Source organism: Orbicella faveolata, unplaced genomic scaffold, assembly GCF_042242905.1.
Source record: "Orbicella faveolata isolate gen_17 unplaced genomic scaffold, um_ofav_v1 contig_46, whole genome shotgun sequence".
NCBI classification, from domain to species: Eukaryota; Metazoa; Cnidaria; class Anthozoa; order Scleractinia; family Merulinidae; genus Orbicella; species Orbicella faveolata.
In genome coordinates, this window is record NW_028301576.1 from 1,187,501 (window position 1) to 1,212,594 (window position 25,094).

A 25,094-nucleotide genomic window follows, 5' to 3' on the forward strand; every position below is an offset into this window, starting at 1 on the left:
CGATTCGGCTCATGCGAAGTACGGCGTCTGAACCGGGCATAAGCGTTTCATTCTTTGCGTTCCACGTGACTCGTCCATACTATGATCGAGCAGAATGAATAACGCATGATACGTATTTCTTTATCACAGCACGCGGTAGATTGGATTTTACTTTGTCACGCCACCGTTTTCGAAATGTCCACAAAATCAACAAATCTTCATTTTCAACCAGAGCCTTAAAAAGCGTCAAAGAAAATTTTATTAAAGAAAGATCTAAAACCTAAACTAAAACCTACACTTTATTTGATGAACATAGTTGCGGTGGCAAGCAATTGTATTTGTGTGAAAGTTAATAAAATGAAATTAAAGTTCAAGTTCAAGTTTAAGTTGCTGAACTTCTGATTGCACTTACACGGATGATAGCATTTACAAAATTTCTTCTTGTTGTCGTTGTTGTTTTTGTATGCATGGAATAGTGTTATTGTTCTGTTTTGTTTTTGTGGTCCCATCAGGCACGTGATTACAGTCATCGGAGAAAGAATGTTTGAGGAAGTACGAGAAAGGTTCGCTCGAGGTGAAGCTGACCAAAGGTAGGATGATCGATTTACGCTTGGATTAAATTGCTCGTGACCAATTTTGAATAGTTGTTCGATTTGATGGGCGCAATCCAACCTCGTTCCCAGGATCTCTCTACATCCCGCCCTTTAGAGTGCTGACTTTGTTTCCAGGGTCTCTCTGCATTAGGTGGCAGGATAAACAGAGATCCTGAGTCGAGGTGAGCCCCAATCTCGTAGTGAACGATATCTGGGACGAGGTCAGTTATACTTCCCTCCCTCTCTCCCTCTCTCCCTCTCTCCCTCCCTCCCTCTTTACCTCTCTCGTTCACCCCCCGCCCCATATAGTTAAATGAAATTTAACATAGTTAACGACTAGGAGCTAGTCTGGTCAGTAGCGTTTTTATAGGCGGTTGTTAGTGTCTTGGCCGTCTGTGAGCGTTTGGTTAGCATTTGGTGCGTTCTGTAGCGTTTGATATAGTTCAATGAAATTTTACATAGTTTATGACCAGGAGCGAGTCTGGTCAGTAGCGTTTTTTGTAGGCGTTTAATAGTGCCTTGGCCATCTGTTAGCGTTTGTTAAGCGTTTGGTGCGTTCTGTAGTGTTTGCAGCAGTCATATGGTCGTGAGAGCCCTGGGGCTGACATTGTCCAGCGGTATTTTTGGTTAGTACGTGTGTTGTCGTCCCATGTGCTCGCAGTGTGTTCATCGCTCTGTTAGTGTGGCGTTGTGGATTGAATTATAGTTAAGCGGTTCTCGGCATTCCCTCCCTTTCCCCCCCCCCCCCCCCCCCCCTCTTTTCAGCATTTTTTTTTCCCACCAACGCCATCTGGCTTAAGTGTGACGGATGCCTGTAGGGGGCTTGGTGCGGGGGGGCCCGTGGCTTGGTTGCGGGTTGGGCAGGTCAGTCGGGTGTTCTAGCGCCTTGGGGATGTGACTGCGGTTGCAGCCCGCGGGCTTCGTAGGCACCTTCCCTCAACTAGCGACTTGGGCGTTAACTCCTGTTTACGTAGCATCAGCCATCACAGTGATCAATAGATAATGTTATTATATGGCTGTGTCTCACAAGAACAGGGAGCTACTGAATTCACGAATTTCATTGGCTGAAATCGATATTGACCGCGATCTAGATTTTCCCATCTAGACCGGCATCTAGACCGTGTACATTTTGCGGTAAAAAAGTTGCAGAATAAAATACAGAAGTATTGACTATTTTCTTCTCAAAGTACTAATGGAAGTGACAAAAAGCCTGACGAGAAAAAAAAAAAGGAAGGAGGACAAGAAAAATTAAAATTTGGCAGATTTAAGTTCAGCTCTTCGCCGTTCACAAGCAAAACGTCAGCTAGTACAAACCAGTTACATTAAACGAGTTAACTTCTTCTTGTTCGCCATATAATAAACATCTTATTAGCCGAGCTTAGTCGGTCGTGAGTACAGATTTCACTGCGTTCGGCCTGTACTCACGACCTCGGTCAAGATTCTCCCATACAGACCTGCTCGGTTAATAAGAGCTAAATAAATCAAATACCTTCTTATTAATTGTAATTATTTTATATTCTTCAGGCCTGAATTTGAGAAGCTCACCGGGTCAGAAATGATGGAAACTTGTTATCTGGTTAACGAGTTATTTATTGGACCAGAGGAACAAAGTTAACCCAAGATAGCCTTTTGACAACAGTAAGCCCAGCGCTTATTTTCGGCATTTTGTATTGCAAGAAAATGGAACAAGTGAACGCGACTTCGACAAGATTAACATTTATTTCATGTATCATAATTTGCGGACAAAATCTTTCAGTTTGTGTGAGAACTGGTCCGTACCTTATAATAATTATGTAGATCGAGAATGTAAAGTTAGATGTCAAGAACCCCAGAGTTACAGATTGAAATTTTAAAATAGTCGTGGGCATAGTTTTATTCAAATGTAAATATATTTGTACATAACGTTTGAAACGAATCAATAGTGTGCATTAGTTTGTATTTTTAGAATTAAACAGAACAAAAATCCGAATGACTTTGTGCGAACGATTGAGTCAATGAATGAGTGACTGCATTACGTGCAAGTATAAACAGGTGAAGAGAGAGGAAGGGACAAAAAGAAGGAGGGTAAAAATGAAAGGAAGAAGAGAGTGTACGGAGGTACGGCTGGACGACGGAACGCACGCGCGCACACACGCACGCACGCACGCATGCATGCTCGTGCATATGAGGGAGGAGCCAAGGGAGGCAGGGAAGGTGTGAGGGAGGGAAGGGTGGGAGGAAATTTGAGCATTCTTGGGATCAGCCAGAATTGCTCAAGCCTCCATCGATACCTCGAATGGTCAGCAGGAGTTAAAACGAATCTCCCCCGCTAGATTCGGACTCGACCCGTTAATGCATTGCATTTATCCTGTACTTTAAGGTTTTGAGGTAGCAATCTTGGATGACATTACTTTTCCTGGCAAAACACGATTGCGTTTCACATTATATTAACTTTGAAGTCAAGATTTGCACTTGTAGAAACTTGGGCTCGACTTTTACCAGCCATTCGGTAAACGAGACTGGACTCGAAAGAGCAGCGGAAATCGAACCTACTAGATAATGAGGCTTGACCAAGATGCCTTATGCAATCGCGAATTTTATTTTTTCTTAAAAATGGTTCTAAGATGTATTACCTGTTCAGTTACTGGAAAAAAAAATGCAATGGCAGTTTAAGAAACTGTTAAGAACATATAAGGTAATAAAATATTTCTTTATAAGAATTAGTGCCCTGTCTCTCTCTCTCTCTCTCTCTCTCTCTCTCTCTCTCTCTCTCTCTCTCTCTCTCTCTCTCTCTCCTCTACATTTCCCAAAATTTTTACAGGGTTTATTTTACTGCCTTCGAGAACATCAAAGTGCTCTAGATTTTGAAGCTTGGTTCTATTTTACCTAAACGTTTAATAGATGCTTTTTTAGCTTTAAAGCTGAACTTGTTGGTTTATTTTTCACAAATTTTAAGTTTTTTCGGCTGTTCCGATATTTGTAAAGGAACGTTCCTCTGGGATCGAGTGTTCCTCATTTTTGTGTTCCTATTAACCTTAAGAGGACCAGCTTTTTACAGAGTAGGAACATAGCGTTCACTGTAAGGTAAGACAAGAACATTTTGTTCCGAGTTGTCAACTGCAAGTGGAACAAATTGTTCCCAAATGAGTGATTTAGGACTGTTTTGTTCCGAGTTCCTTTTTGTACATGGAACACATTGTTCCTAACTTGATAAATTGGGTCTGTTTTGTTCCGAGTTCCTATTTGTGCATGGAACACATTGTTCCTAACTTGATAAATTAGGACTGTTTTGTTCCGAGTTCCTATTTGTGCATGGAACACATTGTTCCTAACTTGATAAATTAGGACTGTTTTGTTCCGAGTTCCTATTTGTGCATGAAACACATTGTTCCTAACTTGATAAATTGGGTCTGTTTTGTTCCGAGTTCCTATTTGTGCATGGAACACATTGTTCCTAACTTGATAAATTGGGTCTGTTTTGTTCCGAGTTCCTATTTGTGCATGAAACACATTGTTCCTAACTTGATAAATTGGGTCTGTTTTGCTCCGAGTTCCTATTTGTGCATGAAACACATTGTTCCTAACTTGATAAATTGGGTCTGTATTGTTCCGAGTTCCTATTTGTGCATGGAACACATTGTTCCTAACTTGATAAATTAGGTCTGTTTTGTTCCGAGTTCCTATTTGTGCGTGGAACACATTGTTCCGAAATTAATAAAGAAAGACTGTGTTATTCCGATTTTGCTATCTGTGAATGGAATATATTGTTCCGAAATTGGTCATTAGGAACAAGTTTTGGACTTTATTGTTCCGATTTATCGATCCATTAACTATGTATTGTGTCACTGAATAGGCGTGTACAGACCTGCCTGGGCAAGTTTGGGTTGTATCTCACTGTCATGAATTTTACACAATAGTAATGAGTGTGGGCAAGCAAGGGCATGTTTTGGCAAGTTGAAACGTCCTTTTGTTTCGGCTAAGATTTAAAGGCGATTGTGCTAGCCACATGTTGTTTAAGGGAAAAAATGAGCAAGAAGTGCAAAGTCAATTGGTCAGATGTCCAAGGAGCATCACCCAAACCAAAGCGGCTTCACTTGGAAAAGGATGAAGCAGACAGCTTTTACCATTGCCCGATACAAGAGTGTGAACATGATGGATTTCAAAGTCAGAGAGGCTGTAGAAAACACGTTAGCACTAAACACAGTTGGTTCTTTTATTTTGACGAAAGGCCCGATTCTAAACAAGTAACAAAGTCGCTGACGATTGGAAGAAATGAAGATGAGACAAGCGAGACCACAAAGCACAACGTGAAGTTACTTTCTTCATTTCCATTATCATGTAACATTGGCGAAGTATTCACGAAATGGTTGACAGGAAGTGCTGGCGGTTGTAAGAAAGATCGTGCCGCTCAACAGATAGTGACAAGGTGCTTCAAGTTTCTTAGATTTTGCTGTGAAGATGAAGAGGAGTTAATGTTTGAAGTGGTCGACTTTAGTTTGTGTTCTCCAAATTTGTTGTTTAAATTTATCGACTACTTACAAGATGAATGTAAGCTCGGTCATGGTGGGCGTTTGGGCTACATAGATGCTATTTCTGAATTGATCGACTTCAGAAAACTTCATGGCGCATCAGAAGCAGTTCTAAGAAAGTTCTCTACGACAGAGTTGTACCTCAAAAGAGCCCGAAAAACAGTTGCAAAGATGATGAGATTGCAGTGGACACGAGATTTAGACATCGAGACTCTGGAAGCAAGAGGGCACTGGGCAACAATGGAGGAGTTATTGGAGGTGGTGAAATTTCATCTGCCGCGTTACGAAAATACCGTGAAAATGTGCAAAACCAGTCCAGCCCAAGTGAACCCCTCAGACCTAACATTTGCCACAAAATTTGTAGCCATGTATCTGTTCATCAAGGTGAAGGGATCGCGGCCCATGACGTACCAATATTTGACGGTGGACATGATTGCCACAGCTAAGGAAAACGGTGGATTTATCGATCAGAAAACGTTCAAGACGGCTGGAAAATATGGCTTCGATTCTTTGATTCTGACCGACGCAAACATGCACGTTCTTAACGGCTACATCTCGAACGTTAGACCGTTGCTTAAGCCCCAGTGTGATTTCGTTCTCGTCACCAGAAATGGAGGTCAGCATGGCAAACTGGGCGAAACTATGAGCAAACTGGTTTTTGATGCAATTGGAAAATACATTCATCCCACACGTTATCGCCAAATCGTCGAAACGCAAAGCCTCAATCAGCTCACTAGCGAAGAGCAAAGGTTTTTGTCTGAGGACCAGAAACACAGTTCTGCGGTTGCTAAAGTTCACTATCAAAAGCAACGATCGCGAGAAGTTGCCCTGAAGGGTCACGAGTGTCTTCAAAAACTTCAAGGTACCAAGGGTTCCGAGGTAGACGATGACGTACACGCAAGACTTGGCGGTTCAACGTCCAGCTCCGGGCCTTCAGTTGAGACAGCTCAGAATAAAAACAGCTCGACCCCCATAAAGGATACCCTGCCTAAGAGAAACTTGCACCTTCAGAGGAAAACTCGTCATGTTTTAAAATTCACGAAAGAAGAGGATGATTTTCTGAAGGAAGGGATAACTAAGCACGGGTTTGGACAGTGGACAGCTATTTTGAGAGATTCCGATTTCGCATTTCAAGACGGAAGAACGGCGGACTCTCTAAAGAAAAGGGCCGGAATGAAAATGTCGCTAGTTTGATAAAGAGACTGGAAAAGTGTGGACACTGACTTTCAATGCAAAGCTGATGGGTGTAAGCAGAGTTTGTTGTACACAAAACAGACAAAAATCAATTGCTTTATTGTAAATGCATCTTCCTGTCTCCAGATGACAGCAAACTCAACAAACATGTTATATTCTTTTGGAACTGGCCTATCGCCACTGTCAATATCACTGTAGCATAACGACTGTCTAGTTCACAGTGCTTTCAAGAACTATAATCTCTTAATGTAACTAATAGCCATAATATTTTTCCTTTAATTCACATCGTGTGCAAAATAGTCAAACGTAGCATAAGCGCAACGTGGTATTCCTTAACAATGCACACACTAATACATGTGCAAATATGAACATAGAAAGAATAAGTCGCACGCAAGCTGTCTTATTACAAGCCCATGAAACTACCAATCTACGGTTGCGTACTAGTCTGCATAAAACGAGTCAGGGTCATTTGCTTCTTGGATGGATGCGCCTGGCTTTGAAAGTGCGGCCTCTTCACTGACGTAGCTGCTACAGGGTTGTGAGCTCGAGCAATGCCTGGGGACGGTGGACAGATAGCTTCCACGTCGTCATTCGGAATGTACATTGGTGTCTTTGGTGCCGCCGACCAACATTCTTCGTCGTCTTCGTCTGAGCTCCTGCTTCTGGCAGGCAGATTTGCTGGACGCTGGCTGGGTGGGAAGACTCTCACTGGCAGCGGAGAGAACAGGTCTCGTATGAAATTCACGCAAGAACGGTCTACCAGCTCGTTGCTAAGGCAGAGCCTCTTGCGTTCTGCCAGGGCAGCCGGTAGTTTCAGCGTTCCATGACGCTCGTGATAACAGCGCAGTTTTTCGCAATTGATTTCCAGGAGACTTTGCATCACTCTTCGTTCTTCTTCGTCTCTTGGATCTTCCATTCTTTCGCTTTGCTCAGCCATTTCCTTCTCCATAGCTAAAAGCCACGGCTTCCCAAATGCTGTTCTGATCCTTTCCTGTTCCTGATCTTCTTGAAAGGCAGCGAGGTCCCTTCGAATCGGTGTGGGCAGCGGCTCGTTATGGTCGTGCGGGAGCAACGACACGGGCTCCACCGACACTCCCCTCGTTTGTAAGAAGTGTTGCCTCTTCTTATAGCACCTTTCTTCAACCCTTTTCAGCCTTTCCTTTTCAGCGAGATGACTTTCTAACATGTGGCTCAGTTGGCGGTGACGTAGAGAGCCAGGTGAGCATTGTGCCAGCCTAGCTTTCAAGGTCGTCAGGGTCTCGTCTTCATCGGAATCGCCGACATCTTCAATGGCGTCCTCTTCAGAGCTTTCTTCTCGGGATTGCGGTTCTGTCAGAAGGCCGCAACTCTGTTCTCGTCTACAATCGCCCTGGGCGGTTTCGTCGACTTCTTCGTCTATTAAAGAAACGCTCAAAATGTTGCGCAACTCCTCCTCAGGCATACCACTTTCGTGCACAGTGGGCATTGTACTGGCCTGACTGTTCGGGCTGTCTCCTACGATATTGTGCGCCCACACAATGCAATCCATAGCATGTTTCCTCAGCCACTTGTTTGCTTCAGGTTCGACACGAGGAAGACTCTTGAAGTGGTACTTGCGCAGGCGTTTGTCCATAGCTTGATTGTAAGCTGCACCAAAATCCATTTCCACCTGGCAAGTTATGTACATGGTCGCAGTGCAATGGAAACCTTGAGTCTTTTTCCACTTCGCGTCGTGCGACGTGAAGCCCCCTTGACATATGATTTTCCAGTCATCTATGTCGAGCAGGGTGGCATATGCCTCGTCTAGGAAGATAACCTCTGTCAGGTTGTCGATCATAGCCTTGTTGAAACTCTTTTGCTTCGTGACGCGAGCAATTCGGCTTAGGGGAATGATCTGAAAAACAGGTGAGAAGAGGCTGGTCTTTCCGCTGTCAGCTGAGCCAATAGCACACAGCACAGGCTGTTTGTGTTCTTTGGGACGGAACAACGCCAGGAAATCTGCACAAAACTGCCGAATTTCATCTTCTGTTAGGCTGTTCCTTAGGATTGCCTCAAAATATCTTGGCTCCGGGTCCTTGAGTCGGTCGTAGTCCACAAACGCGCGTGGAGTTGTGAGACCCTTCTGTTGAAAAGAGCCAAAACAAAAGCACATCAGACAGTGCTACAGATCGTAAAGATTGGGTTTGAAAATTTGATTGTATCTTCTTATTTAAATGTTAAAACAGTCCAGTGTATTCTTCTCACCTGAGATTCTGAGATAATCCCTTGGACGAACGACCCAGAGGAAAAGCTCCAAAACCACCCGTCTTGTACTTCGATCAGGTCTCTGTCAATCTTAATTTGGCGTATGAAAGAGCTTTCTGGCTCGCTTAGTATGGGCAGAACACGTTGAATATGCTGGACCAGACGGTCTTTGAACGCTTCGTTTCCCATTAGGCTGTGGAGGAACGTTTTCATGGTACACAGATACTGGAACGTGAACTGCGATTTGGCCGCCAGTTTGTACACCTCGCCGCGATACACAGCATACTGCAGCTTTTTCATCACAATTTGTATATCGTTGCACAGGACTGTTACTGGACAGGATAGGGGTTTGTGCGGCGGATCTGGTAGTGCTGTCTGCGATGTACTTTGCAGGTTGTTATCAAATCCAAAGGTGTCTAACACGAGACCAGCTCGGCGTAATTCCGAAACGGATGCTGCCATCATCGTTTGAAAACTCTCAAGAACGACACGAAGGCGAACGACATTTTCCGTCGGCGCTGACTCTTGGGATTCTTCGTGGAAGTCACCATGAAGCTCCTCTTGCAGAGCCCTGCCAATCAAAACAAAAGGTTTTGCTTACGTAAGGCAATGCAATATCTCCCTGGTATTACTTTGTGAAAGTGAACTGCTGAAATCAAACTCGCGATGTTTTGAAAATGAGAAGATAAAAATTGATCAATTATCGATAATCGAATAACAGTCTCTTTTCACCGGGCAATGAAGCATGATTACTTTGATTTTTCAATGATGAATAGCATTTTTTACCTTTCTGACTATTTATGTTTGTTTATTATATATTTACTTTCATTAGCGTGCAATTTAACAGAAATTCAAAGAATATAAATTGGTCAAATTAATCTACTCACCCGAGGCAATGCTGGTACGATGACTCCACTAGTTGCATTAAGCAGAGGTTTTTGTGGTCCTTAAACACTTGACACAGCTGATTCAGGTTATGACAGCAGTTTTTCTTTCGTGACGCCCTTGATGCATAATATTCCAAACCGCAACTTGCGACAGCTCTTTGGATTCTAAGTGCATTAATGACCGAGCCGTTGTTTGTTTGGCAAGCCACCCAGTAAGATATGGCTGGGAATGTTTGCTTTCCCGGCGATGAAAGCTGGGACGCATTGACGGGCGATTCGTCATTCGATTCGTCACTCTCTCTGGTCTCCTGCAATTGTGGCCTTTTTCGCTTCTTGCTGTCCAATGTTGACGTACTTATCGCCGAAAAAAAGAAGCAAATTTCCGCCAATTTTGACAAGGTTAAATCGCATTCGTCGCGTTTCTCGCATATCCAGTTCCATGCTCTTTCTATTTCGGCGTCGCTAACCCGCCAAACGCACTTAAAAGCAACAACCGAACACAGCTTTTCAACCCTCGCAACTATCTCGCACTCCGCCTTATCTCTTATTGCCTTGCTATTTAACTGAGAGCAAGGTTTGCTCATCTTGCCACATGAACATGAGCATGAACTGAGCCGTTTGAAGTTCTGACTACCCTTAAATACTGTTCCGTCACAAACATGAACAAATTTTCATTCTCAAACCCGCCGGAGAGAATAGCAGAGCAAATCACAGGTGAAAGATTGAGAACTCCATTTGATCACCACCAATAGCTTTGCAATATTCTTTTTCTCTAAATTCTTTCGTTGAGCTCAAAAACAAATAATGGCTTTCACCTAAACACTCCACAATACAAATCTCCAAAACAAGTTAATGCTTTAATACATTTGATGAAGAAAAGATTACATAAGCGTTACGTAACCTATCAATAACTTTGATATTTCTGACAAATTTCTTGTGGTTAGTTCCTTTTGAAAATAATAACGGAAAAAAGCTGATCAAGTTAAACAAATGTATTCATGCGTATGTGATGTGATGAACAATAATAAGTTGATGAGGTGAATCTTACTCTGTTGTTGGCGTGTATACTGGGTATGGCGTATACTACGGATATAGCCAGAGTTGATTAACAAATTTACTCAAACCCGCTATATACGCTTAAACCGGTATATACGCCAACAACAGAGAAAGATCATTGCAACAACTCATTAGCATGCAGTAGGCACATTTCACTCTGTACATGGCGTGTTTACCGGGTTTAGCGTATAAAGCGTATATGAGATGAATTAATTAACATCAACTACTACTACTACTACTACTACTACTACTACTACTACTACTACTACTACTACTACTACTACTACTACTACTACTACTACTACTACTACTACTACTACTACTACTACTACTACTACTACTACTACTACTACTACTACTACTACTACTACTACTACTACTACTACTACTACTACTACTACTACTACTACTACTACTACTACTACTACTACTACTACTACTACTACTACTACTACTACTACTACTACTACTACTACTACTACTACTACTACTACTACTACTACTACTACTACTACTACTACTACTACTACTACTACTACTACTACTACTACTACTACTACTACTACTACTACTACTACTACTACTACTACTACTACTACTACTACTACTACTACTACTACTACTACTACTACTACTACTACTACTACTACTACTACTACTACTACTACTACTACTACTACTACTACTACTACTACTACTACTACTACTACTACTACTACTACTACTACTACTACTACTACTACTACTACTACTACTACTACTACTACTACTACTACTACTACTACTACTACTACTACTACTACTACTACTACTACTACTACTACTACTACTACTACTACTACTACTACTACTACTACTACTACTACTACTACTACTACTACTACTACTACTACTACTACTACTACTACTACTACTACTACTACTACTACTACTACTACTACTACTACTACTACTACTACTACTACTACTACTACTACTACTACTACTACTACTACTACTACTACTACTACTACTACTACTACTACTACTACTACTACTACTACTACTACTACTACTACTACTACTACTACTACTACTACTACTACTACTACTACTACTACTACTACTACTACTACTACTACTACTACTACTACTACTACTACTACTACTACTACTACTACTACTACTACTACTACTACTACTACTACTACTACTACTACTACTACTACTACTACTACTACTACTACTAAATAAAATTAATTATTATTATTATTATTATTAGTAGTAGTAGTAGTAGTAGTAGTAGTAGTAGTTGATGTTAATTAATTCATCTCATATACGCTTTATACGCTAAACCCGGTAAACACGCCATGTACAGAGTGAAATGTGCCTACTGCATGCTAATGAGTTGTTGCAATGATCTTTCTCTGTTGTTGGCGTATATACCGGTTTAAGCGTATATAGCGGGTTTGAGTAAATTTGTTAATCAACTCTGGCCATATCCGTAGTATACGCCATACCCAGTATACACGCCAACAACAGAGTAAGATTCACTTCATCAACTTACCTTTCATTTTTACTGTAAGTATTTTGATACTTACAGATCAAAACGTGATAGGGAACAGAAATTTTGGGAAACGATCTCTCTCTCTCTCTCTCTCTCTTTATATTTCTTTTTATGCCGATGAGTAAAACCTTTGCACAGTAACAGTATACTTAGCACCCACTGACTGAACTAGAAAAAACAATGAAGTCTTAATTTTGGGGTGTGGTAAATTTAGTTGGCACTTGTGTTGCCTTGTCTGTTAATGTTTTCAAAGTCGAAAGTGACAGGAATTTTACTTTCTAACTGATTTGCTAATGATTGGCAATTTGTAATTCTTGGCAATGATGCAGCTGACCCAGTCTCCCATGTTGCATCGGCACAACTTCATTTCTTCTATCACGAGGACTAGCCAAAGAACGAATCATCTGAAGAAAGGCGTTCTTAAACTCTGATATTCTGAATGGATAAATTATTACGTTTACAAGCGAGTTGCTGAATTGTAAAAACTTAATGATATGAATAGTCATATTTATGTGAGGAAAACCTCCAAGGACACCGCGATTTGCCAGCAGGTTCCAAATTTGAAATGGCAACTTGGTAAAAAGAGAGGCTGCAGTAATAATAAGCAGTGTTTTTGCCAATCATGTCTCCCTTAACACCTGATTCCGGTTACTTATCATTGTTTTCTGTTTTCGCCATATGACACCATACGCTATGCACATCACTAATGGAGGCGTGCAAAGAATCAAGATGAGAGGATACAGGAAGTTCTCTATTGTTGTGATAGGTAGATAAAACAGTAAACTTATAGAAGTGAATATTGCTGTCAGGACCCATGGTATTGCAATAGCAAATATGTAACGACGAACGTTTAAAGTTCTGCGTCGAAAAGGCCAGCCTATGGCGTACATTCTCTCCAAGGAAATAGCGGCTAGCGTGAAGATGGAGGCAATACTAGTAAAAATGTCAGTCAATAGCAGATTTGCACGTTGTCGTCGTTTGACTAGAACTACCAGAATTCCTTTCGTTTTTTCTTTACTATTTAAATTTTGAACTCCCAGTGGGGTTTAAATAACAGTTGCCCTAATCAGCACAAGACACAGAAAAAGTGAAGGATTCTGGTAGTTGTAATCAAATGACGCCATCATCCAAATTGCCTATTCGGACACCGATGTCACCAGACGATACTCAAGACCCAAGTGCGATATTGTATTAATAGCCATCTACAGAGGAACAGTCAGCAGCCCAAAATACCAGTAAGTCAGTAACAGCCAAACTGATCAAAAGAAGTCTCTTTTTACGAAATATCCAGATGGTAAGGAGATTTTCAACAACGATCAGTGTCGCTAATAATCCGAAACACAAACTCCACACAATTAATGTTCCATGAGTTGAAGTCCATCGCGGAAGGCAATAGTTCATGGAGATGTTTTTAGTGAACATAGAGAAATTCATATATAAATAATTCACCCCTTCTTCTATTCTGTTTGCAGAACACTGAAATGCTTAATAATGCTGTATTGGCCTTACTTCACATAGATATCAGTGAATTTACAAGTATTGAACAATAGGCAGTAACAACCATGCATGCTAGATGCAATTTATGTTTCACTAGTCAAGAAAGTGATGATCAGTGATGACCGAGGCTGTTGATCATCCCTCCAGATTTGTGTTACAGTAAAACCCCGCATGTATTTATGTAAGGACCTGGTGGTGTATTTAATATATAGATTTAGGCCAGCCTAAAAGCGGAGCTCCTCAGTTATTTTTCGGAATGTTGTTACTAATGAAAATAATCCAACTTGTATGAGGTAAATTGCGAATGATTTAATAGTTTCAGCCGGAACTAGTATTACATCAGCAGATCGAGGTGTAAGATGGTGTGATTATGAAATATAGAGCCATGATTTCAAGGATTTCTTGGAAGCCACCAAAAATCTTGATCACATAACAGAACGGTCTTCTGTGCTTTTTGGTGGCATTTCTTGTTCTTTCCTACCTTATTCAGAAAGACAAGGCATTGTTATTAATCATTATATTCTTCCTTAGCTAACATGGGGACTCCCACACAAAAGAAGTTTACACATTTTTTTGTTGTGGGGACTGATTGAAATGCAGTGGTTACAATATACTCAGTCCCTGAATCTCTACCAAATGAAATCTCACAAAAGTACCAAAACAGTATACATATGTGAAAAGTTGGAAAGTTTTGTTTTCTAACTTGTCCCCAAAGATACATTTAGCCATCTTCACTATTGTATGGAGTCTCCTCCTGCTGGACGGGTTTGCAATGAGCAAAATCACCCTCGCATGAATGGTAATTACGATATTTTTTTTTTTGCTGATCATGAATACTTGCATAGGCTTCTAATAATAATTTTATTATTCAATTTCAATGTGATTTGTTCTTTTTTTCGACTGGCATTGTGGACTACAAGAGCTGTTATTGGATTCCATTAATTAATTTTACTATGATTAAATTATACCAAGAATTATCAGTGAGCTAAGAGGAAGTTATATTATGTACATGTATTTTGTCTGCACTACACAACCAAATGCACTCAAAGGTTATGAGGCATGGGTACATTTGTCAGAAGAGCCCAGCATATCCAAGATATGTTTTGATTGACACATCAATTAAGATAATTTACAGCAAAATGGATAAAAAATACATCAATATCCTACATGCACCAAAGCCAGGAGAGGGGTTATAAGGCAATCGTTTAAACAACAGATTGAAATAATTTATAAATTAGAGAACACTATTTCTACAACAGAATGGAACAAATTAACCTTATCGGACATTGCGAATGGCAAGGCTGTCTGTAGAATGTCACAAATTTCTCAACCCTTTCTTTCTACAAAAATGCTAATCCTGCAACTTTGCTTAAGACCAGTTCTCCATTTCGTGTTGGCAAAATATCAATTTATGCCATGTCCAATGCAGAATATCACAAAATTGATTTAAAAGCTCAATAAATATCATTTTAAAGCCAAAAAACCAATTATTTAAATAAACCATGAGTAAATTATCTCTAAGAAAAACTGATTAAATTAACAGGCACTTAAAAATAATTAGTTAATATGTGTTTCTTAATAATGTAATGCAGTGTATCTGTCACAATGTTGCAGCTAGGATATTACTACAAACAGGATGGGTTGCAGAACGGAACCTCCAAGTCAGTTTATTCAATGAACTTGGTGCAGAATTTATAATCCCATCAAGTTGTCTGTAAATACAGAGAAACCAAACAAAGCATTACAATCGTAAGTAATGAATTACTGAACTCTTTTACATGTACTGTATGAACAGTGTATGTTCCATTAATATTGGGGATCTCTCAGAAGCTGCATCCATGATAAATTAATTTGTTCCCAGATGCATTTGTTTATAGAACTTTTCACAAATTAATATCTCTGTCATAACAGTGACCTCTGTGTTCTCCAACAATTAGCACACAAGAAAAATACACTCAGTAAGATATTGTTTACAATAAAAATCAATGCCTATAAGCAATCATAAGGACCTTAAATTTATATTACCTCAGAAATATCTCACCAGGCCATGGTTGCTTTGAAAATCTTTGATGTTTTAATACAGGCTCCCCATCTGTAACCTGTTCATATATTGACTGACAGGAACAGGCATGTAATTCCTTTCTTTGATATACAGTGTACTTCATTGTTAGCTGTTTACTGAGTGTTAGTAGTGAATCAAATGCTAGGGGTTGGTACTCCAACTTTCACTGTGGCAGGCTCTGCCCTGAGATACAAAGCAAACTTACATAACTGTTATGAACTTCGCCACTTGCTTTCAAGAGCAAATGCAATTTGCTTCAAACAAGCAACTGGAACATTGAGGGTTACAACAATGTGCACCGTCCCAATCACAGGGTCATCCAGGCTGTTTGGTTGTACATATAACTGTACAACTGTATATGAGTTCAGCTTCCAGAAGAAAATCTGAGTTTGTCACGATAAATACTGATGTTCTTGCTTACTCAATGAATGAATGTGCAGTTCCAGAAGATATTCACACCCAACACCCATTCACGGCCAGTCTTTAGAAATTCCAAATTAAAGTATCAGGAATCAAGAGCTCTAATAGAGAAAAAACCTCCATGTGGGGTATGAATCTTTTCTTGAAGAAAACAATGTCTGAGAAATCATTAATTACAAAATAATGCTTAAGAAACATCTTACCTTACAGAGAATTTTGTAATCTACACTGTCTGGCCAGTTCATATACATGTATTTGACAAGTTGACACTGGGCATGTTTGTAAATTTGTGCACTTCAACATCACATTACTATGTAGCACTGGCCAACTAAAAACAAACAGCATAATTTGGGTAATTAATATACACTGTACATTATTAGGTTGAAATATTGGTGTAGATTGTTGCACATCAACAGATACAGAAACTATTTGCACCTGAATCATAACAAGTGAAAAATCGTGCATGAGACATTTACATGTACATGTAACAGCCCTCCACCTCAGAACCATCACAGATATGATATGATATTTTTAAACTCTCTAAAATTTCAGATTATTCAAGATTAACATATGCACATACATCATCTGGGGCAACCCTAAAACACTGAATTTGGAAACCGAAATCCAGAATCCAGAATCTGGAATCCAGATATTATGAATGATGATAGAAATAATTCACTTCAGCAATGTCTAATAAATAAATATGAGCAAAAATCATTTTGTTGTTATTTATTTTCTTGGCTTTACTTCAGCCACAGACTGTAATTGCTAAAAAATTATTGACTAGTTCTGAACAACCCTTAGCTATATATCTGGCCCTGTTGTTCAAAAGCTGCATAAAGCTATTCATTGGGTACATCACTATCCAGTCAGGGTTACTGATTTTTTGGTAGTATCTGTCTCTATTGTCTGAGCAGGCTAAATAGGTGTCTAGTGTTTTTCTGCATTGGCATGTCACCAAGAGCCTTCATGCGGCTTTGCCACTCACACCCCCAGCCCAAACACGAGAGCCTGCTCATAGGCTAAGTTACCCATCTTTTGTTCAAGCTGGCCCTGGTGAGAGCCCGGTTCTTGTCTAGATCAAATTGCTCTGAGAAGACTGGTGAGCAGCACATTAACAACAAGCTATTATAGGATATTGCAGTGAGTTTCTGGCAGTCTTTTAGCATCTTTGAACAGCATGTGGTCTGATCTGTCAGCAAGTGAGAAGCAGACGGAAGTAAGTGTGCAACATTTCTACAAATTGTTTTAATATGATGGCTGCTAAGAATATGAAATGCTGATTTGTCACAGTATCAGTGTGGAAATTGTGTTAAGCTGGAATTGGTCTCGTATCTGTTGGAAAAATCAAATTTCATATTTAGATCAGATGGGTTAGCCCTTGGACTTCGAAATTGGGGGGCGTGACCATCAATGTACAGGGGGCTGCCACTGATGGATATCCTGTTCTCTATGACATTTTCTATCTTGTTCAGTATGTACTAGACATAAAGGATAAATTTATACTTCCGGTAAATTGAAGATCACTTATTAAACAAAATGGCAATTACCAGCAAGCTTATTTTAGACACTCTCGAGGTGCTTGGAATAAAATTAAGACGCACTTTACTGAGATTCTCATAATCATAGCCCTCACTAAAAATAACGGTTGCCCAATTTCAACAGACGGGGAATTTTCGTTTCAAAAAAGGTTAAGTTTGAGGTCCTTTTTACTTGGCAGCTTACTTTTTACAGTCAAAAAGCTAAGCAAAACAATTTTCGCGTATTTGAAGAACTTATTTTCTTTGATTTGCGGATTCCGGTTTCCAGTTTCTGGATTCCGGTTTTTGGTTCCAGATTCCGGATTCCGGTTTCTGGGTTTTAGGGTTGCCCCATATTTAACATATTGTTTGCTTCACATTCAGTTTACACATGGCTGTTATCCAGCATAGGCAGACTTCTAAGTTTTCCTTCAAAAATATATTGCAACAACTATTGCATCTTTCGTTACCTATTCTTGTGATGAAATGACACAAAATTCAAGAACAAGAAGTCATAAGCATAAAACTAACTTACATGGTAGTGCTTACAGTTCCTCTTACTGTCTGCATATGCTGTCCATAAACTGATGCTGCCTGGATAATGTACTCATTATTTTTCTGATCACACCTTTTAAAATGTCACTGTTATATAATTTGTCCTGAAAAAGCAATACATGAAATGTTATGCCTTTGGCACTCACCAAATACCTTTACATGATGTTAATGTACACCATATCAACATTCACAATTCTCTTTACTTTCATTGTAACTCTTTTGTGTCATTTTCCCTCACTTGAAGACAGGACTTCCACATTAGGTTATAATTTGCCTCTGGAATCTCTATGAATTCACAGGGAGTGATAACAATTAAATTATGACTAATTTTAGCAAAGGAGGTGTTCAAATGTCAGATTTTAATGCTAAGTTTATACAGTAACTTTACATTACTCTTCGTACATGTATATAACCTCTCAATTATTGCACCTATAGACAGAAGGTGTGCTGGGGGAAGAAATGTTCTAAACTCTCTGAACTCTTCCCCCTTACCTGTAATAGGATGACTATTATGAACTACGGTTTGTAACCAACACCAACATCAGGTTATGTATACACATGTATATTTTATTGTCGTCTGTAATCATAAAAAATAAAAATTTAAAATCCTCCATAAAGTTCATACTCAATAACACTGCTACATGAAGCGCTGTCACTGGAAATCAATTTAAGTGAAACTGTTGCAACAGCTCTGCCAAAATTTTTCCTAGCAGTTAAGGCAGGATAACAGAATATACATGTACCACACAGCAAAGGCTAGAGATACACACATGTTAGTTATCAGTTAGGATTTGGTGAGCTTCTGTGCTGTAGGTATGGTGGAAAATAACAGATTATCAGAAATGAAGGTTCCTGAGACATTTTGACAGCACTGAGAGGAATTAATATATAAATTCACAAAAGAAGGAGAAGTTCTTGCCCTGTCTAGTTCTCTGTAATAAAAATATCATTTACATATGAGTCATTTGTAATATGTGGTTTGTGTTTAAAGCCGATATAATGCACACTCTGATTGGCCAATTCCAGTGCATTATTTACATTTACATGGTATACCTTGGTAAAACCATAAAACATTGCGTGCGACTAAAATAAAAAATATAAAAAATAAAAAGAAATGCCTAATTCATAACAATTTAAAATACTCAACACTAAAACGAATGTAATTCTTTACTTGAAAATTATTCTCCTGTAATGCCCATGGGCCAATTACAGGCATGCTAAGAAGTCCTAACACAAAGTAAAAGGAAATTAAGAAAACTATTGCTTTTTTCCGGAAAATTGTAGCGACTGAAGACAATGATGGAACACTCTGAGAGTGCATTCTATCAACCTGATGAGATAAAATTTAAGGAGAATAGAGAATTCACGAAGTTATATCACAAACAAATTGGTACAGGACAGGAGAAAGGAAACTGTACAGCCAGGAAGAAACTGAAACTTTCTTCGACCAGCAAAAAAGTATGCATGCACAACAAAGAAAACAGTCAGTGACATTCATTTAATAAGTTAGTAAATAAAGAATTAGTGTGAAGAAGAGAGCAAAGAGAGAGAAAGTGGAGATAGGAGAGCGCTCTCTCCAACTAAATTGTGTATATATGTATGTAAAAGTTATTCTTATTACTGAGAAATGGTCAGGGCAAGAACTTCTATTACACTGTTCAATTTACCGAGTTAATTAGTACTATCTCACTTTTTTGGAACATTTCCATATTAAGTGTAAATACCGCATTGGGGAATAACCTCTTATTAAGAAAATAGGGTCCATGTACCCCCAACCAAAAGCAATGGCACAAATAACATGAAATAGCCAATCAAAATCAAAGCAGAGCTTTATTTGCAGACAGGATTGCCATGCATAATCGTCTACTCGACATTTTGGACTATATAAGCATTTCACCAAACCGAACTAATTGGACAGACAACAAAATAAAACGAGGAAATCTACATTATAAACACAAGATGCATATCACTACATCTGAGCTCGAGTATCAACAGCAAATCCCTTTTCAATGAACGGTGACCGAATAAAAGAGAGGATAAAGAAAATTCGTTTAAGCTTGCGGTGTTAAAGTTTAAAAATTATTCACACTTAAATTTGAATATTACTGAGAGTCTGTATTTTTGCCGACGGCTTAATTTAGCTTTGCAGTCATTTTATTGGCAGTAGCTTTACCAGTCTTCAACCAATTTAACCTCGGAATTCACAAAAGCATTTCGCCAAACCGAATAAATTGAACTAACAAAACGAGGAAATCTCCATACTTTGTAATCACAATATGCAAATATTCACATAGGAACAAAAGTAAATTTAGCAAATCCTGTTCGCTTCGGCTTAAAATGGTTTGTAGACCTTTCTTGGTTCAGTTTTCAACAACAGAAGAACAAATTTTAGCAGTCTACGAAGCGGCAGTGCTAACTAAATCAGAGAAAACTTCAAAATTCGCCCGGCCGTGTTTACAAGTACGATTTTGGTTAAGCTTATTTTTAGATGTGAGGTTATAAGCTTAAATTGACGACCTCCAACCTCCAAAGCGACCCACGTGTTATTGTTTAGAGACGAGCGAAATTAAAACGATGCAATTTTTAAAATCTCTTACAGCATGGCTTCAAATAAGGAAGACTTTTAATGGATTCCAATTGAAAATAAGCTTATAGCGCCGAGGAAACTTGTTAGTTTTCATAGCAAACGCAACAACAAAAGTCACTTACCGCAAGTTGGCAATTCAGTTCGGCCAGTGTAAATCTTCCGGGCAGAAACTTGCAGCAAAAGTTGTGAAGACTAAACTGAAGTTATATTTTCGATAGATCAACGAATCAACCACTTCTCTCCGCTACGTTTACTGTTTTGCAATTTCTCTAAAACACTCGGGTACGTTTGATTTCTCTTGTTCATCACCTGACCAAATCAGGTGACTTTTGAATTTTCTTGCACGGCTGCACAGCATCACGTTCGCGCGAATTTTGAACTTGGCCATGGAGAGTTCGGCAGTCTTCTGAATCAATTTGTCGGGTACTTTCGCCTCCTTTCTATAGCCCTCGTCAGCTTTGGTTCACGGCATTGTTCGGTATATTATTTCACCTCCTTTCTCTAGCTCTTGACTAGCTATAATTCACGGCATTGTTCAGTACTGTTTCGCCTCCTTCCCCAGCGCTGGCCCGCTCAGTCTTTTTCGCGATCTTCTTCGCTACTTCTTTGCCTGTTAATTCTTGCTTTCTGTCTTTTGCTTCAGCGCAACCCTGTCTTAAAAATATTAAATCAACCTCCGCTATCGTTTTTCTTTAAAAATCCCGCCAAGAAAAATGGCATTCACCCGCTACCAACTGAGGGTGCATGTCTCTGTCAGCCTATTAGTTTGAGTATGGCCGCCATCTTGCGCGACTCCGTCGTCGTCGTCGTCGTCGTCGTCGCCGTCGTGCGTACGCGCCCACGAGCAATACCGCTAGCCATGATAACCATGAGAAAATCAATTCATGGGTTTCCTTTTCTTCCTTATATGAGTATGGGGCTCCGCCGGAGCTCCGCTATTAAAACTTGCTGGCAGAAATTTGCTATTTTAATAGCCAAAAACATAAGTACCTGTTTAACCAAGCAAGATCAAGCAAGCTTTTATATGTACGTGGGTTACAGTTGAATTATGATGAACATTTTAGCCTAGGCGGTGTGACTTTGAGATTGAAATTTACATTACAAGAAAAGACATAGCACAATCCTCCGTAGGAAAAAAGATGGCGACTGGTACATTTACCCATAGTTCTTAGCGCAAGAAAACCTTAACAACGCTCATAAAACGTGCAGAAAAGTTATAAAATCTTCAAATCTAGGCTGCACAATGTCCTCAGCACAGGAACAAATACAATTTGGCTTTCTTTGTGCCCCATAGGCTGTGTTATGTTCGCAAGGTATTGTGGTAAAATGTACAACCGCCATCTTTTTTCCTACGGTGGATTGTGAATAGATACTGCATATTCAAGGACCAAACGGTTTGAAACCTAGGTTTATTAATTTTTCTGGTAATCAACTCATATATCTCCTTCATAGAAATTAAGAACCTAATTGAGAACGTATTGTAGGGGCCCAGTAAAACGACGAACACTCGGCAGAATTCGACATAGCAATTTAATCCGGTACTATTACATCGAGACTAATCCGACTCTTCCCACAACAGAAAGACACACACACAACAAAACCTCACACCCACACCCACTCGCATATCATTTAAATGTTCTACAGTCTCTTGGGACGTCTGATTGCACACCCATAACGTGTCCTGTATTTTTCGTCTTTGTCGGCTTCTACACTTAAATTGCCAAAGGCGACACCAAGATACAAGAACCTATTTTGCCAGACTTCAAAACATGTAGCTTCTTGCACGTGGGTTTTACTGTATTTATGTTGTAAAATGCCAATATGTTACACTAAACGAGTAGTGATTGAACAAAACGACATTCAACCGTGCGGGAAACGAGACTGGACTCGAGAGAGCAGCAGAAATCGAACCTACACGATAATGAGCCTTAAACAAGATGTCTTGGACAATCGCGAATTTTCTTTTTTCTTCAAGATGTTTATAAGATATACTACCTGTTCAGTTACTAGAAAAAAAGCAATGGAAGCTTAAGAAACTGACAAGAGCATATTAGGTAGTAAAATATTTCTTCATAAGCATTGATGCGACATAGGGATAAGGGGCGGACCGTAGCTGGGACATAGGGATAAGGGGCGGGCCGTAGCTGGCACGAGGGATAGTAAAGAGGATCGAGGACGTACCTTTACAGTCTCGGTACTAAGCTCCCGATTAGCAAGTTACTGACCTACCGTCTGATTTTATTTGTTGTATACAACGTTTCTACAATCAATTTATCAGCTTAATTACATTTGAATTTCTTTTTGTTCTCGAAAAGCATCTCCATGAGCCATTGCCTTCCGCGATGGATTTTTAACTCACGACAATGGAAGTTTTAGAAACTGTTAAAAACATATCAGGTAATAAAATAGTTTTTTATAAGCATTAGTGCCACGTTTTTTTCTCTCTTTTTTATTTCTTTTCTAAGCCGCTGAGTGAAACGTTTAGCGACAATTTTTAACATAATTTTTTGGAAGTTTGTTGATGGTATATAGTCTGTGTCAATCCAAATTAATGGATTTAATGAGCCTTGGCTGTAGCAACCTTCACTCAACTCTTCAGAAAGTTTTTTCTAGTCTAGAACCCAATGAAACACAAACACACCCACACTTTACGCACACTTTATTTCAATTGAATTTATCAATTAATGCAAATGTAAAACTGATCCACTGGTAGTATCGTACTATAATTAGTACACCTCTCGTACTACTATATCAAAATCTATGCAAACAACTAGCTAACATAGGAATTTTGAAGCTTTGTTAAAAGGACAAATTATTCGTGTATACACGGATATTTTCTATCTAATGATTGGAAATGTGTAAATCTTGAAAATGAAACTGACCCAGTCTCCCTTGATGCATCGGCAAACCTTCATTTCTTCCATCACGAGGACGCACATGCGCACAACAACGAAGCATCTGAGGCAGGGCGTTCTTAAATTCTGATATTCTGAAAGGATAAATTATTACGTTTACAAGCGAATTGCTGAATTGCAAAACTTTGATTATGCAAATCGTCGCGGTAGGTGGATGTCCAATTACATCAAAGCCTAGCAGCAGTACCAATATTTGAAATGGCAGCCAGGTCAAAAGAGAAGCTGCAGTAATAATGAACAGCGTTTTTGCTAATCTTGTCTCTCTTACCACGTGATTCTGGTTACCCATTATTGTTTTTTGTTTCTTCCATATAACAAAATATGCTATACACATCACTAATAGAGCCGTGCTCAGGAACAAGGTGCGAGTGTACACATTTCTCAATGCTATGATAGAGAAGTAAAACAGTAACCTTACAGAAGTAAGTATTGCTGCCAGGATCCATGGTATGGTAATAGTAAGTATGTAAACACGAAAGTTTAGGGTTCTATGACGAAAAGGCCAGCCTATGGCGTACATTCTCTCCAACGAAATAGCGGCAAGCGCGAAGATAGAGGCAGTACCAGTGAAAATTTCAGTCATTTCGGACACTTGTAACACCAAGCCATACGGTTGCCCTAAGTACGATACAGTATTAATAGCTATGTACAGAGGAACAGTCAGCAGCCCAACAAGCAAATCAGCAACAGCCAAACTAATCAAAAGAAAATGAGCCCGCTTGCGAAGTCTCCGCTTGAGAAATATCCAGATGGTAAGGAGATTTCCAACAACGATCAATGACGCTAACAATCCAAAAGACAAACTCCACACGATGTTCCATGAATTAAAGTCCATCACTGAAGGCAATGGTTCCTGGAAGTTCTTCTAGTTCGCACCCTGTTTGAAGAAAACCAAATTGAGCTGAAATTAAGCTAGAACTGATAAACTGATTATAGAAACGTTGCATACAACAAATATAAGCAGGCAGTGCCTCAATACTTTGTTAATCGCAGCTGATTGCACGTCATTAGTCTTCTTCGACCTTCCTTCACCCCCCACCCCTAAACTTAAGGTCTAAATCTTAGGCAGGGTTTAGAAAAAAGCAAATGGTGCAGTGCATGTTGCTGCTTGCTGGTCGGTTTTCAAGTACCTCCCACGCATACGCTCTTAGGGCTCGTCACATGAGGAAGAAACGCGTGACAAGCCTTAATAAGAGCGTTTGCAAGGGAGGCCACGTAAGTTTTCAAGCTATTGTCTAGTGCTTTTTCCAGAAATTTTAGTTATCATAGTTTGCTCTTTATTGTAATGGTTATGATTAATTGGTAACAGGACCTCATGTTGTCCAATTCTGTCTGTAATCATTCTCGTGATTAAACAAATCGGACTCCCGCTTCGCGGTCCTCAAATTTTGTTAACCATGCGTATGATTACACAACGAATTGGACTCCATTCAGTTCTGTTACCATTATTTACAGGTAATTTAGCCTTCATTTTTGTGGTTTTATTATCCAAAATATAAATTATTTGGAAATTATGAAATATTTGAAGAGGTGTCGAACATTTTTAGTAAAG

The 25,094-nt window shown here is 39.5% G+C and overlaps 4 protein-coding genes, 1 long non-coding RNA gene and 1 pseudogene across 9 annotated transcripts in view; 2 read left to right on the forward strand and 4 right to left on the reverse strand.

Annotated features, from left to right (window-relative positions):
- Window positions 1-2,541, forward strand: part of LOC110067991 (serine/threonine-protein kinase Nek1-like) — a 17,148-nt gene extending 14,607 nt beyond the window's left edge. The window contains exons 16-17 of the mRNA XM_089278799.1: window positions 492-569; window positions 2,097-2,541. Coding sequence (XP_089134925.1) covers window positions 492-569; window positions 2,097-2,187 — 169 coding nt within the window. The 3' untranslated portion in view covers window positions 2,188-2,541. The remainder of the gene's footprint in view (window positions 1-491; window positions 570-2,096) is intronic.
- A 2,008-nt stretch (window positions 2,542-4,549) lies between these two features.
- On the forward strand, window positions 4,550-6,457 carry LOC149097854 (uncharacterized). Its single transcript, XM_089278798.1, has one exon. The coding sequence runs from the start codon at window positions 4,577-4,579 to the stop codon at window positions 6,272-6,274; it is 1,698 nt and encodes a 565-aa protein (XP_089134924.1). The 5' UTR covers window positions 4,550-4,576; the 3' UTR covers window positions 6,275-6,457.
- A 116-nt stretch (window positions 6,458-6,573) lies between these two features.
- On the reverse strand, window positions 6,574-10,081 carry LOC149097855 (uncharacterized). The gene is made up of 3 exons (XM_089278802.1): window positions 9,385-10,081; window positions 8,498-9,068; window positions 6,574-8,375 (listed from the first exon to the last, which is right to left on the reverse strand). Exons 1-3 carry the CDS (start codon window positions 9,966-9,968, stop codon window positions 6,702-6,704), a joined length of 2,829 nt encoding a protein of 942 aa, XP_089134928.1. The 5' UTR covers window positions 9,969-10,081; the 3' UTR covers window positions 6,574-6,701.
- A 2,195-nt stretch (window positions 10,082-12,276) lies between these two features.
- On the reverse strand, window positions 12,277-13,367 carry LOC149097856 (neuromedin-K receptor-like; annotated as a pseudogene).
- A 400-nt stretch (window positions 13,368-13,767) lies between these two features.
- LOC149097857 (uncharacterized) lies at window positions 13,768-21,553 on the reverse strand. Of its 5 annotated transcripts, none has more exons than XR_016203709.1 (5): window positions 20,750-21,553; window positions 18,533-18,617; window positions 18,021-18,325; window positions 16,169-16,293; window positions 15,549-15,728 (listed from the first exon to the last, which is right to left on the reverse strand). It is a non-coding gene; the product is annotated as an uncharacterized LOC149097857 (long non-coding RNA). The 5 variants fall into 5 exon arrangements; XR_016203708.1 differs by having other exon boundaries at window positions 18,021-18,144; window positions 20,750-21,550; XR_016203711.1 differs by lacking the exons at window positions 18,533-18,617; window positions 20,750-21,553 and adding an exon at window positions 13,768-15,195 and having other exon boundaries at window positions 15,509-15,728; window positions 18,021-18,441.
- Window positions 21,554-23,271: 1,718 nt separating this feature from the next.
- On the reverse strand, window positions 23,272-24,634 carry LOC149097858 (adenosine receptor A3-like). The gene has a single exon (XM_089278121.1). The coding sequence runs from the start codon at window positions 24,375-24,377 to the stop codon at window positions 23,469-23,471; it is 909 nt and encodes a 302-aa protein (XP_089134247.1). The 5' UTR covers window positions 24,378-24,634; the 3' UTR covers window positions 23,272-23,468.
- Between the last annotated feature and the right edge of the window lie 460 nt (window positions 24,635-25,094).